We start from the raw sequence: 18,855 nt of genomic DNA, 5'->3' as shown, positions 1-18,855 counted from the left end.
TGATGATATCATTTCCCCCCTTCTGATTTTAAGGTGAAATGTGACAAGTTTTGTGAGATTCACAAACACAAACAGCCGATGTCACTGAGTTAGACTTGATTTTAATGCCAGATGCTCCTTGAGGGATATGTCTGTTCCTTGGTGCTCACTCGATTACCCATAAGTCACTCTGTGGTTGCTACAGCGACATAGCACTTAGCCTCAGCACCCAAGGGGGAGGGGTGGTCAGCTATCAGTTATCTACAGCTGTCAATCACTCAGATTGCAGCCAACTAGGTGGAAGGATCACGTGCACCAGCCTGATGGGGCGGAAACATTTAGTAGTGTGTTATTCTGTACAAAGTGACATTAGAAGGAAAATACATAGAAGTGTATTTAACTAATGAGAAATTAAGGACACATAAATACCATAGAGAAGCAAAATAGATGCATGAAACAGAGATAGGCATGAGTGAGTGAGAATTTAAAGGTTAGGTTATTGTGAGGATGCTAGTAAAGAAGCGGACACTACACTAAAACTGACTCTAAAGACTCTCCACATCTTTTCTCACTTCAACACACACACACACACTCATACTTGTATATGTGGTTTACGGGGACTCTCCATAGACGTAATGGTTTTTATACTGTACAAACTGTATATTCTGTATACTGTATAACTGTATACTGTATATTCTGTCCCCCTACACTATACTCCTACCCCCATTTTTTTAATAATAAAAAAAAAACATTGTTTAGTATATGTTTTTAAGCCATTTGGTTTACGAGGACACATGAATTGTCCTCATAAACCATGTTTACATTGTAATACCCATGTCATTATTCACATTTGTGTCCTCATAAACCATGTATACAAGAACACACACACACACCACGGGTTTTCATGTTTTATGCGGGATATTCTATACAAAATGATTTTTTATACTGTATATTCTGTATATTCTATCCCATAAACCTACCCATCACAGAAAACTTTCTGCATTTCTAGATTTTCTAGAAAAAGGACAAGGATTTTGGATATTACCATCTTTGCAACGTAGGGTTTACCTGAATCCTAAATAAAAATATATCACAGTTTCCACAAAAATATGAAGCAGCACAACTGTTTTCAACATTAATAATGATAATAAATGTTTCTTGAGCAGCAAATCATCATATTAGAATGATTTCTGAAGGATCATGTGACACTGAAGACTGGAGTAATGATGCTGAAAATTCAGCTTTGCATCACAGGAATAAATTACATTTTAAAATGTATTCAAATAGAAAACAGCTATTTTAAATTGCAATAATATTTCGCAATATTACTGTTTTTACAGTATTTTTGATCAAATAAATGCAGCCTTGGTGAGCAAAAGAGACTTTAAAAATATCTTACCGTTGAGTGGTAGTGTAAGTCTAATCAGTTAGAAAAGCAAAAGCACACCTCTCCTCAAAAAAACACACAATTTAAGTTACAATTTTAATATTGCTGACTCTCGCAAAGTAAGTGTTAATTGTCCGAAGAGAAAACACAGCATGTTATTGGTAGTGATAGTGAAGAACCCCATGACACAAACGTGGCTCTCACTGCTGTCAGCAGATACCTCTGATGCTATATGAGCTTCACTTCAGCAGTTAGAGAGGCAACCGGATGAAATGCATGTAGAAAGAGAGAGACAGATAATGAGAGAAAGAGAGAAGGACAGAAATGTAAAGGCAATGAGAAATGTTTTTATTTTAAAAGTGTTAAATTAGTGCCATTAAATATTATATTATATATATATATATATATATATATATACACACACACACACACACACACACACACATAAACATTTATGCATTTATGTTAGATGGGATTAATCAATTTGACAGCACAAAAAATGTTTTGTCTGATTACATTCTGTGATGGAAATGACATTTTAAAATTTGTTTGGAATAAAATGTTCTTTGTCTTGCTAAGGCTAATTTCATTGCTTTTTATGTGTCTTAAACAAAAACAAAATGGATATATATATATATATATATATATATATATATATATTTTTTTTTTTTTTTTTTTTTTTTTTTTGCACATTTTAACAAATCTATAGCGTGATTGGAGACAAACCTTTGATAAAACTTTGATATATAGGGAAATATGATCGATAATTTTCACAATAAATGTTTGATTACTTCATGCTCGATCTGTATATTATCATAGTCTTTATATAATATTATACCATAATCTAATTATCATAGATAATTAAGATTTTCATATTTGAAGATCTGGGTCTGAAAAAACAATAAAATATATACTTAAAACTCTCTTGAAAAGTAACAAAAATAAACAATGAAGGCTTGCAAAAAATCTTCCAAGACAGTTGTAATGTGGCCTTCATAAAACAAATAGAAAAAAAGAGAAAATAGAAATCTGTTAGTTTAAATAAAAATCAACCCTGGGACGTAAAACTTTTTTCTTTTCTTTTCTTTTTTTTTTTGAGATTTCTGTGTTTTTCACTGTACAGTCATGTCATGTGACAGTGACAGTTGTGAATGGTGATTGGCTGAAATACCCAATATTTAATTATTAAAGTTGCTTCAGGGAGAAACCATTATATCTGTTAAGACAGGTAAGCAGACACCAGCCGTAAATCTATCCCAGTCTCACAGTGAGCCCAAGGCCTGCCTGACCCTACCACCGGTCACTTCAGAAAAACACATGGAATTTATAGAGCTTCATCATGGCTTTTATGGTGGCTTTTTATCAGATTCATAAAAACAACCGTTTCAAAGGTGAGCTAACATCAAATTTCTTTCATATTTTCTGCTTATAGTTTATGGATTGTTGACAGGCATTTGGTAAAAGATAGAAGACACAATGAAAAACACCTATAAAGAGTATTTTTTGAATGATATGTTGTATAGAGCAATGACATTTATATCTATGTAGTAAAATACAAATTTCTATCAACAATGAATACTGAAAATCACTCATTTCAAGTTTGAGGTCAAGTATGACACTGAACGTTGTATTGTTTGCACGAGAGCACAGAGAATATTCCAGACATGACTGGTAATGTGAGAGACGATTGTAGAGCAGGTGGTGAACAGGTGCTGTCTTTTCTAAAGATGCCTGATGGATCATTGAAGTGTTGCATGAAAAGAAACATTCCAGGGTTATTCTTCGATCAAGGATGATCAAAAATAATTTGAAATAATGTATGCATGAACATGCTCAAATAGTAGAGAAGAATATTTATTATATTACTGTTATATTCTTGGCATTTCTGTTTGCTAGTCTATAGAAATAGTAGCTTCACCTCCTCAGAAATGCTGAAATAATATACTGTATTTGTTCTCCCATGCACAGTATATAAAATGGGCTTCCTCTGATAATTCAGATTACACATTTTTCTCTTTGAAAATGATTACTCAAGGGAAGTCGTAACACTCTGAGCTTTAATTGCATGTTCTTGAAGGCCGTCTGTTCTGCTCTGTTCTGTGAGCTTTACATTTTCTTGTCCTGATTAGGTAATTTCTAAACTCCACACACACACACTGTATCTAAATAAAACTGTGATGATTATTTAGAATTCACCCTTTAAGCCGGCCTTCCTTATTCAATCAGACACAGCTGTCATTTATGCAAACCATACCCAAGTATAAAATTATTATGACTTTACAATGAATACAAATTTATTTTTATATACTACAATACATTGCTGTTTTATGCCACACTGGAAAAGAGACAAAGGCGAAGAGAATAAGCCTAGAACAAATTATCTGCATATTATTACCAATAAGCGACATCCACTGACATGCTGTTTTAATACAGTATGACTGTGTTATAATTTTCCAGTCATATGATCTTTTTAGGCTATGTGTGTGTGTTTAGAGCAAATGGCAAAACAAAAAAACTGGATGTGAAAGGGAAGAAAATTCACGTTTGTTCACAATACACTGAAAATTATTTAAATAACACACTATAAGGAAATAAACTTTCCTATATCGTGTTCCAGTACTGCCAAACAGAATTTCGTTCGTTCTTAATGATTCAAGTAATTGATGTCCGCGAATGAATCATTATTTTGAATCAATTCTTGTTGAAGATTCGGTTGAAATGACTGCCTACTACCAAAGGCTAGCTACTTTGCTACTACTATTCAAATCGAATTATTCGGGAAGGCTGATGTGTGAATTCATTTTGATCGACCCAAACATATATTTGCTTATAATTATGTTCACGTAGGCCTACACAAACAATATTCCCTTTTAATACAAGAATACAGAGCCCCAAGCCCATTTAACATCTACCAACTCACCTGTGAAGAGGAACTCTATCCTTCAATCCTTCATCATGGCAAATATATATATAGGCTATATATATGGACCTGTCATTCAGTCATTAATATTTCATTTTGGCTAAATTTGAAAGTGTCTCTTCACCTGTTTTTTTCCCCCATCTTCACCAGTTAAAGGATTAGTTCACCCAAAAATGAAAATAATGTAATTTATTACTCACCCTCATGTCGTTCTACACCCGTAAGACCTTCATTCATCTTCCGAACACAAATTAAGATATTGTTGATAAAATCCAATGGCTCAGTGAGGCCTCTGTTGAGAGCAAATTAAGCCATTCAAACTTTCAAGGTCCATAAAGGTAGCTACTAAAAACATATTTGAAACAGTTCATGTGAGTTCAGTGCTTCTATCTTAATATTATAAAGCGACAAGGTTACTTTTTGTGCCCCAAAAAAAACAAAATAACGACTTTTCAACAATATCTATATGGGCCGATTTCAAAACACTGCTTCGGAGCTTTACGAATCGAATCAGTGAATCAGAGCGCCGAAGTCACGTGATTTAAGCAATTTAGCCGTTTGAAAGGAGATCCGAATCACTAATTCGATACAAAAGATTCATAAAGCTCAGAAGCTTCATGAAGCAGTGTTTTGAAATCGGCCCATATAGATATTGTTGAAAAGTCGTTTTTTTTTTTTTTTTTTTTTTTTTTTGCGCACAAAAAGTATTCTTGTCGCTTTATAATAATATTAATAATATTAAGATAGAAGTACTGAACTCACATGAACTGACCCTCTTACTAACCCTTTAACCACAAGCAGGTTTGTTGACGCACTCGTGAGGCGCTGGAAGCTGATTGGCATGAAAGGTTATCTTTGATTTTGATTGGTTATTGGCTTGTGCCTCATTTTAGATGGACGCAAACGACGTTGCATTATTTTAATATTTCTTCCGACTATGTATGAAGAAATTTTTTTAATATATATTAAATTATATATATATTGACTCAAGTGAACTGGTGAATCATTTTTTGAACGGTCATTGAAATGAATCATTAATCACTCGATATTACTTTTATAGGCGTAAAACTGGGAATAATTTTATTTTACAAACTATATTTTTTATCAACATTGTTGGGATAATAAATATCATCTAATCCAAAAACATAGCGATAAACAGCATTTTACAACAAACAAAAATAGAAAAGTAAAATCCCGCATTGGGAACAACTGAACGATGACTCAAGTGAGCTGTAAGATGATCCATTTGAGCGAACCGACTCTTTAAATGATTCAGAGTCCTCGTCACTAAAGTAAGCGCGGTTCGTGCGTGCACAGCCAGAGGGGGAGTTCAGCTCATTTCACCGTTCACCGACGCCGCGTGACGCTTAAACACGGACAACGCGCGCCGAACGCGAGGAAGCTCTCGCGCTCTCTCACGCGCAAAATAACGAATGCATACTAATGAATTTGAATTTACCGTGTCAGAGCGGACCTGAGCGTTTTAATCGATGTCGGAGTTTTATCTCTGGATATAAGCCGAATCATCATCATCTGAAAGGAAAGACCTCATCAAAGGTAAGATATTCACGCAGCGGCCTGGCGTCTTTCTGGTTAAAATGAATCTGTTTAACAAATGACGGAGTGCAATCATTTTGCATCCGTGTCAGACCTGAAAAGATGCTGCTGATGCTGATGCAGAGGATTTTGCGCTCGTTTTGGTCCCGTTAGACCTTTGATGTTGTCACTGCTTGTCATAATCAGTCGTTTTTTAAAGAAATGAACAGTCGGAGGCTATAAAGACGCATCACAGCTGTTGTAACTGAGCACCATTGGCAGCATCACATAAAGAAAGACACAGATTTAGCTGCAACATATATGGAATATTGCATCTTTTTTTTTTGTGAAGAAACACTATAGTTATTGCCTTAAAGTCACGAGCCTCTTTATCAATACGCATTAAGCATGTGTCAGCACCAAATATATGCGTATGAATGCATAATTTCCGTGTTATGTTAGAATGACAGTGTGTCATTGTCCTTCATGATAGTTTAAACATCATCGTTTAGTATCTATGGAAGCACAACAGGAAATGTTCATTAAGGAACTGTTTCATTATCAATGAGCATCATTGTCATGCATGGTGTTAGAATGACAAATAATCTAATATATGAGCCAGTACAGGATGCACTGCACTTAATATCCTATATGATTAGTGTGAACATTAACATTTATTTTATATGCAACGATAGCAGAGCATTTGACACATTTGGATGCAATGTCTTGGGTTTTCACGATATGATGGAAGACAAATGCTTAAAGGGAAATGTATACAGGCGGTATGACCTTTCCATGCATGTCTTCGTTTCCTCTGCGGGGCCTAGTGGTTCAAGGACTCTGATGTATATGAGTGACATTTGTGGATCTCATAGTCCTGGGTGTGTGCTTTTTTCTTGTATTTGAATGTAGATGATGATTTTCTTTGCTGTTGTTTGCGGATAATGTCTGTTTGTGTGTGGGGATGTTGGTAGTGTGATTCTCTGCCACAATGCATCTATTTGCAGGCTGGTTTTCATTGGGTCACGCTACACGCATTGATTTTTCCACAGGCTGTAACTTTTTTGTGACATTATCCTAATAATACCTCTGTCATTTAAGCGGCATGTTTTGCGTTTCTTTTTTGCTGCCCTGGTTTGTTTTACGCTGTCTTTTTTGAGAAATTGTATGTTATTTTTAGTTTACACTGGCACATTGTATATGGTCCTCGTAGTCTTGTTGCACAACCTCAGACTTTTCAGTATTAAATGCTCCTTGTTTCATGGTTTTGATTTTAGATTTAAAGCAATTAAACATGACAATTATGTCAGTATTTACATATTGTGAAAAGTTTTTGATGGAAAATGCATTGTTTTTTCATGCGTCATGAGACGGCAGTTCAGATATGTAGGATGAAGGTTAACCCTTTACAATGAGGTTCAATTTTTAAACATTAGTTAACAGAAACTAATAATGAAAAATTCTCTTAAAGCATTTATTAATCTTCATTAATGTTAATTTCAACATTTACTAATACATTGATGCAGCATTTCAGATATGTAGAAAATATTACTTCTAAAGCATTTATTTATCTTAGTAAATGTTATTTTCAACATTCACTTATACATAATTTAAATCAAAAGTTGTATTTGTTAGTATTAGTATTATTTAAAGGCACACTATGTAAATTTTCGCCACTAGAGGTCGCTTATCGCGTAGCTTGATGACGCTGAGATTGAACGCGGAATCTTGGGATTTGTCGTCTTTACCTCACAACCGATGGAAAAGAATCAGGATGGGATTATTAACATTACTGTAGTATGAAGCAGAGCAGGGCTGAGTGATGTGCGAGCAGAAACGAGGCCGCTGGAGAGATTGCTAATGAGAACTTTTTTATCATGCCACAGTCACTGCTTCCGCTTCTTCCGGTCAAGCGTATGTGGGGTAAGCTTTTCTGTCGTGATGACATGAATGTATCGGTCCCACTTTATATTAAGTGGCCTTAACTACTATGTACTTACATTTAAAGTAATTATTTGATACAATGCACTTATTGTGTACATACATGTTTTTACATTGTACTTATTTTTTAAAAACACCTGCATGTAATTACATTTGTAATTCATTTCTGTAATTGCATTTATAATTACACTGTTGACCCATCCCTTAACCCTTATCCCTACCCTTAAACCTACCCATACCACCATTTCTTTCCCTAACCTTTCCCCTATCCCACCTCAATAGCAGCAGATGTGTTTTGCAATTCAATATGAACCCAATAAGTGCATTGTACTTTTTTTTTTTTTTTTTTTTTTTTTTGATGTAAGTACATAGTAGTTAAGGCCACTTAATATAAAGTGGGACCAAGGTATCTATCCAAAAAGTAGCTCACCTCTCTAATAAAACACATAATATATTAAAGCGTCTTTGGTGTTTCCATGGTTTCTACAAAATAAAACCGAGGGTAACGCGGGCATGACGTTATTGATAGGCGACGCACGGACACGGTCCATGTCCTGGTTAAAATTGCTTATTTCTCTGGATTTAAAATTCTTGGAAACATTTGGGATAATGCAAGTCCACAAGTCAACAAAATATATAACATTGTTCTTGTGGTTTTTGCATATTTTAATCCAAAAATCTTACATATTGTGCCTTTAATGGACCTGAACTAACGTGAACTAACGAATAGTTCTCTTTTTATTAACTAACATTAACGAAGATTAATAAGTATTCTAACAGATGTATTTCTCATTGTTAGTTAATGCATTAACTAACGTTAACTTATTATAATGTGTTATCAAATAAAGAATAGCAGCAACCTAAATAAGCATAAAATGTAGTGTATTAGTCCTATGGGCCACTTTTATGGTGGTTTTCGACATGAAAGTGAGTAAATAATAACAAAATTATCATATTTAGATAAACTATTCCTTTAAATATAGGGTTTTTTAGGCCCACGTCTTTCACACGTTGGACTGCTCGTGAACCTTTGTTGAGACACTGGCCTTTAGACCCAAAGACATACTGTATGCATCTTTTAGTCTTACACCCACATTGTTGCATAATATAATGTAGCAGTGAAGGAAGTCGCTGCACAGCCTCCCACTATATTCTCTGCGCTTTCTCGTGTTCTCTCTTTCAGACCACACGCATCCTCTCTTACTCTCCTCTCTATCTTTTACAGAGGCAAATTATGCCAGCAGTACCAGAGTCCCTCTCTCTGGTGACGTGCCAGCCTGTTGGTGAGACCCTCCGCTCCAGCGCCCACCCCTGTGCCCTCTCCCCTGGCAGGCCCATGCTGGTGGACGCCCTGCTCAGGTCCACGCCCGCACCATGAGCGCCAACGGCCCTGCTCCGCCTGCTGCGACTCCTGCCGCGCCCCCCGCAGCCTCCGTGCCTGTATCCTCCGTGGTACCGGTCGGCTCGCTAGCCCAGAAGAAGCGGCAGCAGTATGCCAAGAGCAAAAAACAGGGCAGTTCGGCCAACACGCGGCCGCAGAGAGCTCTCTTCTGCCTCAACCTCAACAACCCCATCCGCCGGGCCTGTATCAGCCTTGTGGAATGGAAGTATCCTTTACCATTTGTAAAACATTGGTTTCTGTCAAGATCGACTAATATCAAGACTCTTGAGGTGTTCAAAACCTGTCTGTTTTCTCCCAAAATGAAAATTTTGTCATCATCTTGTTCCAAACCTGTATGTCTTTCTTTTTTCTTATTCCACACAATGGAAGTCACTTAGGTCCAATCAATGTTGTTTGGATTCCAACGTTCTTCAAAATAACTTCTTTTGTGTTCCTCAAAAAAAAAATGCATACAGGTTTTGAACAACATGATGGTGAGTAAATGATGCCAGAATTGTTATTTTTATCGGTCAGCTGTTCCTTTAATATTTAGAGACAACTATATGTATATGAAGATGGAGGTTGAGGAGAGTGTTCTGGAAGGTTGTTTGAAAATTGCAAAAGAGTGCTGCAGTGATGATGTATTTTTGTAGGCCAACCCAGAAGTTAGCATCGCCCTGGTTCCCTCAACAAAAACCCAATAGGATTTTTCCACTGACTTTGGATTATTGCTGAAAATACGCTCTGTGACCAACAAAATTTCATGAAGTTTTATCATGATAATCTTCACAAATGAACACAGCATTTATTAATTAAATAAATGAACTACACCACGATTGCATGACTTCAACATCAAGCTTCCAACACCTCTTTCAGTCATGACTTAAAAAAACAAACATTTTCCCTGAAAGTTTGTTTTAGAATAGTTTGCACAAGCATGATTATATACACAATGACAATGAGGCTGTAAAAGCATACTTGTGAGTAGAAGTTTGATTTCCCTGAAAACCTCTGTAGTCCCATTTAGCCACTTGTTAGCAAGTGCCCTTTTCAACACAAGTAAAAGCTTTAAAAAAATCATAAGGGGGGATTACTGCTGTATTTTATGTCGTAGAATAAAATATCTTGAGCTTGTGTTCACCACAGACCTTATTTCAGGCATTTAACCGAAAACCTCTTTCAAAAAACCCATTGACTTCAGGTCGATGGAACCAGAAGTGCTCAAATGTTAACTCGTTTACGAGTTTTGGCCTACAAAACGTCATGGCTGAACAGTGGGTTCAAATATTCTGTTTGCATTTTATGGAAAAAATGGCTGCATACAGTACAGGTTTGCTATGACAGAATGTTCATTTTTGAGTGCTGTATGTGCTGTGGATTGCAGTATATTCTATTTTAGCATTTGAACGTGGTAAAAAAATGTCGGTCTGCTCTTGAGGTCAGAGTTTGTTGTTTGTAAATACACTTTGAAGGTTCCTCTGGCATTATTCCTCAGAAAAACTAACATATGGTGTGGTTTGCTTGTGGCCTGTGCTGAAAATAGGTGAAGGCAGGATGAAGTAGTTGAGCAAATCATCAAGAGAACAGGTAGACGAATGAAAGTAGTCCACCTTTGCATCTAGAACAGACATCTCAGCTTGTGATCTCCGGTAGAAGCTTGTCTGGTGGTCTTTATTAGAGAGAAACTGTGTTCCCTGCAGTGAGGAGCACCTTAATCTCAAGCGCAAGTCAGCGTGTAAAGCTGAGCTTTGAAAAGAACATCTGTTCCCTGGCCACACAGGGAAGATAAAGGTGCTATGGCTTCCAAGCTGCAGATCTCAAATTCATCTCTATGAGAAAGGATGTATAGACCTTAGTCAAGGTAACGCCATCATTTTTGATAGGTATGAAAACGATGCTGTGAGGGATAGAATACAGTGCGTTCAATGAATTGTACTGTTTAACAACAATCCGATTGTTCAGCTGTCAGTAGACAACAAGTGCCTGTTGAAAGTTAAAAAATTATGTGATCTAGAACCTTTATACAGAGCATTCCACTGTAAAAACTGTACGTCTGTCCCTCACAGCCTTGTTTTCATCTGCGTTAAATTCAATATGGCATCTAACCTAAGCCCAGGATGTCTCGTTTTTTCTTTTTGTTGTTGTCATACAATATAATATACAGTGAAACAAGCATTGCAGATGTGAACATTTGTGTAGGAACCTGCAAAAGCTAATGTTAGCCTAGCTCTACCAAGTTCCCAGCTAGCAGGGAATGTTCTCAGAACTGTAACTAACGTTCTGTCAAGGTTCTCTTAAAGTTATGAACAAGCGTTCTTCCACTAATGTTAAAATGTGAATCTTTACTCAAGGGAACAATGGGAAAGTCAAAGAGAACTTCCCCTGAATGGCGCATAATCCAACATTTTAGTGTCCTAGCTCATGGCCTAATAAGAGTATTTAGCAGTGTAAAATTAGAACATTGCGTTGTACTGGATTTAAAAAAAAATGCATTAAGTGAGTGCAAAAAGTAATGAGAGAGTAATGCGAGACGCAACCTTCAGTTTAGAACAAAATGTTCCCTTGACACAAAATAATGCATTTTTGTGAAAGCAGCGTATAGATTTATATTAGGTTGAATGTTTAATGTAGACTGCAGCATTTTCAGGTCCTCTGACTCACACCAGTTTTATTTACAATTTGTATGTCTCACGAGCAGGAAAGCAGAGCGGCTGAGTCAGTACTGTTGTGATGGACTTTTTGCTGTTAAAACGCATGCAAGTAACTCCTCACTGCTATTTCCTTCTGACCCGTTTGACCAAACACAAGATGAGATTTAGCTGGGCCTAGTAATAAAGATGTGCCGATGAACAGGGGCTGGTGTCAGAGATTGTTGGAACAAAGTTCATGATCATCCAATCGTTTTTTTCATAGCTTGTAAACATACAATTTTTGTTTTCTACGATGCTTTGAATATTGTTTTTCTAATTATGTTGAATTCTGCTAATTAAATGCCACCATGGAAATGTAGGTAACTAGCTAGACTTGTTATTATTCAGAAAGCAGAAGGTCTGGACTGCATCACAGCACACATGTAAATCAACCAATCAGAGATTGTTTTTTTCTGCGTCATGCTTAGGGGAGTGAAAACGTGAAGTCGATGTCCCAACAATAATAGTGTGACATGTGAATAATAAATCACTCATTCAAGATAGAACCTTGTGTAATCTACTGCAACAATGGTGCATCAGTCTCCAAAAGACCTGTTTGCAAAACACCTAAGAAGACTGTTGGAAATGTGTGTAGATTTTGTTCTGAGAATTTCAGATCATCTAAAAGTAACAAACACTGATTACGTCACGGCCGCTTTGACTCCAGGCTGACCGTTAAAGAACGCCACACACAAGTCTTCCGGAAATCCTATAGAATTCAACCAATTAGATGATGACTTTGAAACTCCTCAAGTGTTTCCCATTTTGTGTGCCTTATGCATCAGATGTTCAGCCAACGTTGACGTCTAAGGCTGAGACTAACTTGTTATAGTCTTGGAAGCATAAGTTAGAATGGTTTGAAAAATATAAATATTAAGATATAATCAAATACACACACACACACACACACACACACATATATATATATATATATATATATATATAAAAACAAACAAACAAAAAAAAACAATATTTTATATATATATATATATATATATATATATATATATATATATATATATATATATATATATATATATATATATATGATAAAAACAAACAAACAAAAATATATATAATTGTTTTTTTGTTTGTTTGTTTTTTTTGTACAAAAATATTTAAGAAAATATAATTTTTGGTAACACTTTATTTTAATATTATTTTAAATGAATTTCTGGCAGAAACAAATCATATTTTTGAGCCTTGTTTTGTCTTGGAAACTTTTAAATAATAGGTTTGGAGCAAATTCAAGGGATGAGCTGAAATGTGATTTGACCTTGAATTTTTTTTTCTCTAGTTTTCGATCTGCAGAACTGTATTATGTCACATTTTGTCTTGTTTAATTGATTCCAGAAGCAAATTTTACTTGTAAACCTTTACAAGAATGACTGAATGTGTATATTAATTGCCTCTAACTTTAAATATTCTATTTGTTCTACTCCTTAACTTTCATCTCAGGCCATTTGATATCTTTATATTGATAGCGATTTTCGCCAACTGCATGGCCTTAGCTGTATACATCCCCTTTCCCGAGGATGATTCCAACTCAACCAACCACGACCTGGTGAGTAAATTACCTTTTGACCTTTTAACATGTTTCAGCTTGACCTCTGCCATGACCCCAAACCCCGCACTCACATTAACTGGTGTGTACATCTGAAGATGGGTCTTAGGTCAAAGAGCATCTTCTAAGGGACGCACATGTCATTGTCCAATCGATGCTAAGCTCTTTAATTGTGTGCAGGTGTCTTTATAGAGCACATCATGGAGAATTTCATTGTGAGGTATTGTGGCTTAAACATACTATCTTCTTTTAAAATAATAGCAAATGAGGACTTTTTTTTTTTTGCAAGAATTTTCTTAAATAAAGACCATGTATTGTTAGCAAAGCAGGCCGGATTTCAGTCGTTTCATGATAATTTCTTCCTTCGAGAACAGGCGAATGTCTTTGTCTCCTCAAACAGAGCCACGGCATTGTGATTATATGTGTATATTCCTGGAAGGACATAGAGGAAAATCTGTCTCATTATAATCTCGATGATCTTTTCTGAGAACAGATGCACATTCAGCTCAGACATTTTCTTTTCAAAATTAGTTCTCTTCCTGTCGAGAAAGTGCTTCGTTTGTACAGTTCAATTGATCTGATTTTGCACTCTTTAGATTTATATTTAGACAAGCGGAGCATTTGGATCGCAGATTTGGCGAGTTTGGAGGGGGCGGATGTTCTTCGCCGTGCGTTGGACCGAGAGGACAATTGTGAGTTGAGATAAGACAGCTGTTCGATCTTGTGGCGGAGTGCAGCTCAGCACGAGGGCTTCGTGATTTGTGAATAGCTCTTGTGGCTACTGGCACGGTTTAATTTAGTGATTTAAACTCAGACAGGAAGGAGAAAAGGCAGGCAAAGATGTTGCATCCTGTTTTTTTTTGTTTTTTTTTTCCCCAAGCACTTTGACAAAGTGTTTTGCTTTTTTTTTTTCTTTTTTTTTGCTATGAAACTTAGAGTTTGAAAGTGTCTTGAAATGTTAAAACTGTGCAAGGAATGCTTCTGATGGACTTTAATGTGTTTTTTCATTTGTAGTCTTACAAATCAGTCAGTCGGAAATCTTGTATTTCCATATTTCATAATTTAAAAAAAAAATCATTACTATTGGCCACCCTTGATGTCTGTCTGTGGGTTTTGCAAATATTTAACCAATGGAAAGTATTAAAAAAGAGTTTGTGACTAAATCTTGTAACTCCATTGGCTCCTCAAGTTGTCGGTCAAACCTCATAACTCCACACTGCCTCTATCGTTAATGAATTGCCACATTTTGGACAGTCTCTGCTTGTTTGCAATGCAAGGGTGAGTAAAGAACTGTTTGTTTGAATATGTATATGTAAGGCTAATGTTTGCTATATTAGAGGAGCGGAGAAGAGTGTCTTATACTGTGTCCTAACCAGATGAGATGCGATTAGATTCCAGCGACAAACAATTTGTCTGTCCACACCGGATGCGACACGACTACGAGACAAAATCAATCAAAAACCACAGCCAATCAGAACATGGTGCGGGCGGGCTCTGTCATCAAGCCCCCGGCACTGGCAACGAAATGGATAAGTACATAATCAAATTTAACATTTTTAAAAATACATACTGAGTTACTGAAACAATCTACGGCTATGAAAGACTCACAAAATGATAACCAAGCTGACATTAGGTGCTTTTAACATTAAATAAAGCACATAAACAATACCTGAGATTATCATTCTCATACTTTGTGTTGTTGTTCCAGCCGCAACATTGCAGAAAAATAGTAGCTAGAAACTATTTCGAAAATATAATTGTTGCATGTCTCTGTGGCGGTTAGTTAGGACAAAAACTCTGTTTAACATGGAAAAGACACCTTTTATCATGTGTTGCGGTGTCGCATCTGGTTAAGACACGGTGTTAGTTTAGCATTTGTCGTTGAGTCATGTCTTAAATCTTCATCTTTTATAACAAGAGTGTAACGCAGTTCGTAAGTATGGGAAGAAGGAGGCGGGAACCGGCGAACGTTCAACAAAACTTTAATTCAAAATAAACAAATACAAAACGAAAGTAATGCCAGCAGACCCTCGCGGACGTCTGCCGGCCACACAAACATAATAAAATGTAAAATAAAGTCCAGGCCTGGTCCTCTCTCGTCCTTCACTGTCGTCGCTCCTCCTTTTATGCTTCCGGAGCTACTCCGTGAGAGACTCAAGGTCGATGCGCCTCGCAGGTGAAGCTCATTGCGTCATCGGCCTCACGCCGTTCCCTCACGGCTCTCGCCCGCCCTGCTCGCCACAATGAGATTTTGGTCAAATGACAGAAAAATCGAGTGCCCACATAACTACAATAAACTTTATAACCTGTAAGTTGATGAAAATGTAATGCAATGCACTTGCTGCCTCAGATGCGGCCGTTACATTCGCTGGTCAAAAACCTCGTAAATCCAAAGTTCTGTCATGAAACTCTAGAGATCGCAGGCTAATAAGTCCTTTAACTCAACCTGCTTGTAATCACATTGCTGTTTATAGAGCACAGCTGATTGGTTCCTGCTGTATCAGTAGCCAGTGAGCTTGCATGCTCAACCTTCAAATACTTGGGTAGCATTTGCCTTAGTAGTGCAGTGTGCTTTCAGAAACCCTCCACCTTCCCCAGCTCCACCTGTATAGATCTGCTATGGGTTATTCATGTACTCTATATTGTACAGCAGCAGCACATCTTACTTGTTCACAGCAGCGTGTCATGTATTTATTGGCAGTAGCAAGTCCTGTACTTGCTGTGCAGCAGCAGCAGTGTAGCGCATCTATTCTGCCAACACATTGTCATGCCCATTACTATGCCAAACACTCAGAGAATTGTCATGACAGAACTCAATATGAGCTTGATTTTGATAAAATGTTAATAATATACTGATACATGCAAGTGTCTGACCATATATAAAGCCACAATATAAATTATACAAGGTTTCCACCTGACAGCGATGAAATTTGACCATCTGCTCCATTATAGTACAGTTCAGATTACCGTAAACCTCACAAGTGCACACATGTGATAACAATACACATCCAACAAACATCCTTATCGGTCGTTTTCCTCTTGCTTGGTTATTTTGTTCTTGTGTCGGTTGTGTTATCTTATCCGTCTGCACTCCCATGTGTGTTAAACAGCGGGTGGTAGTCGTGGAGCAAAATTTCATCAGGATCCCAGTAGGCATGATAACATACATCCCAGGTTGTCTCACACGGATGAGCAGAGGTCATGCTGGGAAGCCTATAGTTACATTAGAGGGTCAGAGATGCGCCAGTAGCCCATATAAACTGAACCACGCACAATCAAGGTCTATGTGCTTTTATATTTCTAGATGAATAATTTGTGATGTTACTAAGTAAAGTATCACTATTAGTATTGCTCATACTTGAGGTTAGTGATTTGAACAAACCCTTTACCATATTAGTACAGCATTTTTAAGTATTTTGATGATTTTCACCTGGTGAAAATGGCTAAAAGACCAAGGTGCCGGATTCACAAAACATTCTTAAGACAAAACTTGAAGAATTTGAATTCATTGTAAATCTTTGTAACCTCTTACAGTTAGGATAACCTCAAACTTGTCTTAAATCACCAAAGGTTAGATGTTTAATGAATTTGTGTTGTTTTAAATATGATGCATTCCAACATAACAAAAGCTACATTACTTTAGCTAATATTCTGGCAAGGTTCTCTCAAAGTTATGAACAAACGTTCTTCCAGTAACATTAATAGTTAAAGGGTTAGTTCACCCAAAAATGAAAATTCTATCATTTATTACTCACCCTCATGCCGTTCCACACCCGTAAGACCTTCGTTAATCTTCGGAACACAAATTAAGATATTTTAGTTGAAATCCGATAGCTCCGTGAGGCCTTCATAGGGAGAAATGACACTTCCTCTCTCAAGATCCATAAAGATACTAAAAACATATCTAAATCAGTTCATGTGAGTACAGTGGTTCAATATTAATATTATAAAGCGACAAGAATATTTTTGGAGCGCCAAAAAAACAAAATAACGACTTATAAAGTGATGGCTGATTTCAAAACACTGCTTCAGGAAGCATCAGAGCACAAATGAATGAGTGTATCGAATCTGCTGTTTGGAGCACCAAAGTCACATGATTTCAGCCTTTGGCAGTTTGACACACGATCTGAATCATGATTCGACACACTGATTAATTTATGCTCCGATTGTTTTTAGTATGTTTTTAGTACCTTTATGGATCTTGAGAGAGGAAGTGTCATTGCTCCCTATGCAGGCCTCCCGGAGCCATCGGATTTCAACTAAAATATCTTAATTTGTGTTCCGAAGATTAACAAAGGTCTTACGGGTGTGGAACGACATGAGGGTAAGTAATAAATAACAGAATTTTAATTTTTGGGTGAACTAACCCTTTAACGTTCATTCAAAGTTACCTGGTCTTTAATCATTTTCTCAAGATGTTAACATAAAAAAACATTAGTTCATTTGTTCATGAAACATTTTTTTTTTTCTGAAACGTTTTATTTGGATGCTTGTCTAACCTTTTTTTAAATGTTAGAAGATTTGCATAACCAAGTAAAAAATTGTTTTAAAAAACATTTTAAAAACTTTTGACGTGAACAGTACATTAAAAAAATATATAACTTAATGTGAATGTTAGTAAAGCATTCTCAGAACATAATTTTGTTAGCTAGGATATTATTATACTACTATAGGGATGTGCATGAGTACGCTGAAGTGAAACCAATGATCGATAATGTAAACAATGATCAGCCTTAAATGATTATGCGTGACATGAGACATGCGAGAAATGGAGATAAGGAGAGAGAACAGGTATTGACAAATAATCTACTGCCCACTGACACAATTTTAAAGCTATTGTTTCCAATGTTTTTGGCCTTCAAACGTCTTGAAATGCACATATGTAGTTCAGAGAACTCAAAATTACCTAGCAGTGCATTCCTGCCTCTCATAATACCATGCAAATGAATACAGAGACTTTCTATCACTGATTTTAGCACCAGAGAGAACACCTCACACACCTCAGGACCGCATGAGGTTGGGCTGCTTTCAAAGTGTGGAGAGCTCAGAAATAGGTTCAGTGGCACAGATCAAGCATTGTTACTGACTACAAAGCATGTTGGTTGGTAATTCTCCTTTTGAAAGTTTTTTCTCAGCTGAGCTTTAGTTTTAATTGTGGTTTTAGATGAAGCTCAGGGGAGTTTCGTTTAGAGCACGGACTCTAATTAGGGGGTCCAGTTCAGGATCAAACGTGTCTTTGTCCATACAAAATTTTTTAAGTGTTTTTCAAAGCAAACCTTTATCACATAGAGCACACAGACAACACATTTCCTCATGTGAGTGAAATTCCCAGCTAATAGTTTTCCAGGGTACTTTTAATCCTGATCTATTGTGCATACTTACATTATACGCAACACTATCATTCAAAAGTCAGTGAGATTTTTTTTTTTTTTTTATTAATATTTTTATTCACTGATA

The 18,855-nt window shown here is 36.5% G+C and overlaps 1 protein-coding gene across 14 annotated transcripts in view; it reads left to right on the top strand.

Moving 5' to 3' along the window:
- Positions 1 to 5,589: 5,589 nt before the first annotated feature.
- The window catches only part of cacna1da (calcium channel, voltage-dependent, L type, alpha 1D subunit, a), a 103,164-nt gene continuing 89,898 nt past the window's right edge, over positions 5,590 to 18,855 (top strand). For 13 of the 14 annotated variants that reach the window (XM_048172250.1, XM_048172249.1, XM_048172251.1 and 10 more), the window contains exons 1-3: positions 5,591 to 5,843; positions 8,989 to 9,370; positions 13,293 to 13,398. In XM_048172250.1, the coding sequence (XP_048028207.1) occupies positions 9,138 to 9,370; positions 13,293 to 13,398 (339 nt within the window). In that variant the 5' untranslated portion in view covers positions 5,591 to 5,843; positions 8,989 to 9,137. Of the gene's footprint in view, positions 5,844 to 8,988; positions 9,371 to 13,292; positions 13,399 to 18,855 lie in introns of all 14 variants that reach the window. The other variant, XM_048172247.1, reaches the window with a different exon arrangement.

The sequence above is a fragment of the Megalobrama amblycephala genome, linkage group LG21 (genome assembly GCF_018812025.1).
Source record: "Megalobrama amblycephala isolate DHTTF-2021 linkage group LG21, ASM1881202v1, whole genome shotgun sequence".
NCBI lineage: Eukaryota > Metazoa > Chordata > Actinopteri > Cypriniformes > Xenocyprididae > Megalobrama > Megalobrama amblycephala.
Note: the sequence above shows the minus strand (reverse complement) of the source record. Positions and strands in the feature narration are given on the sequence as shown.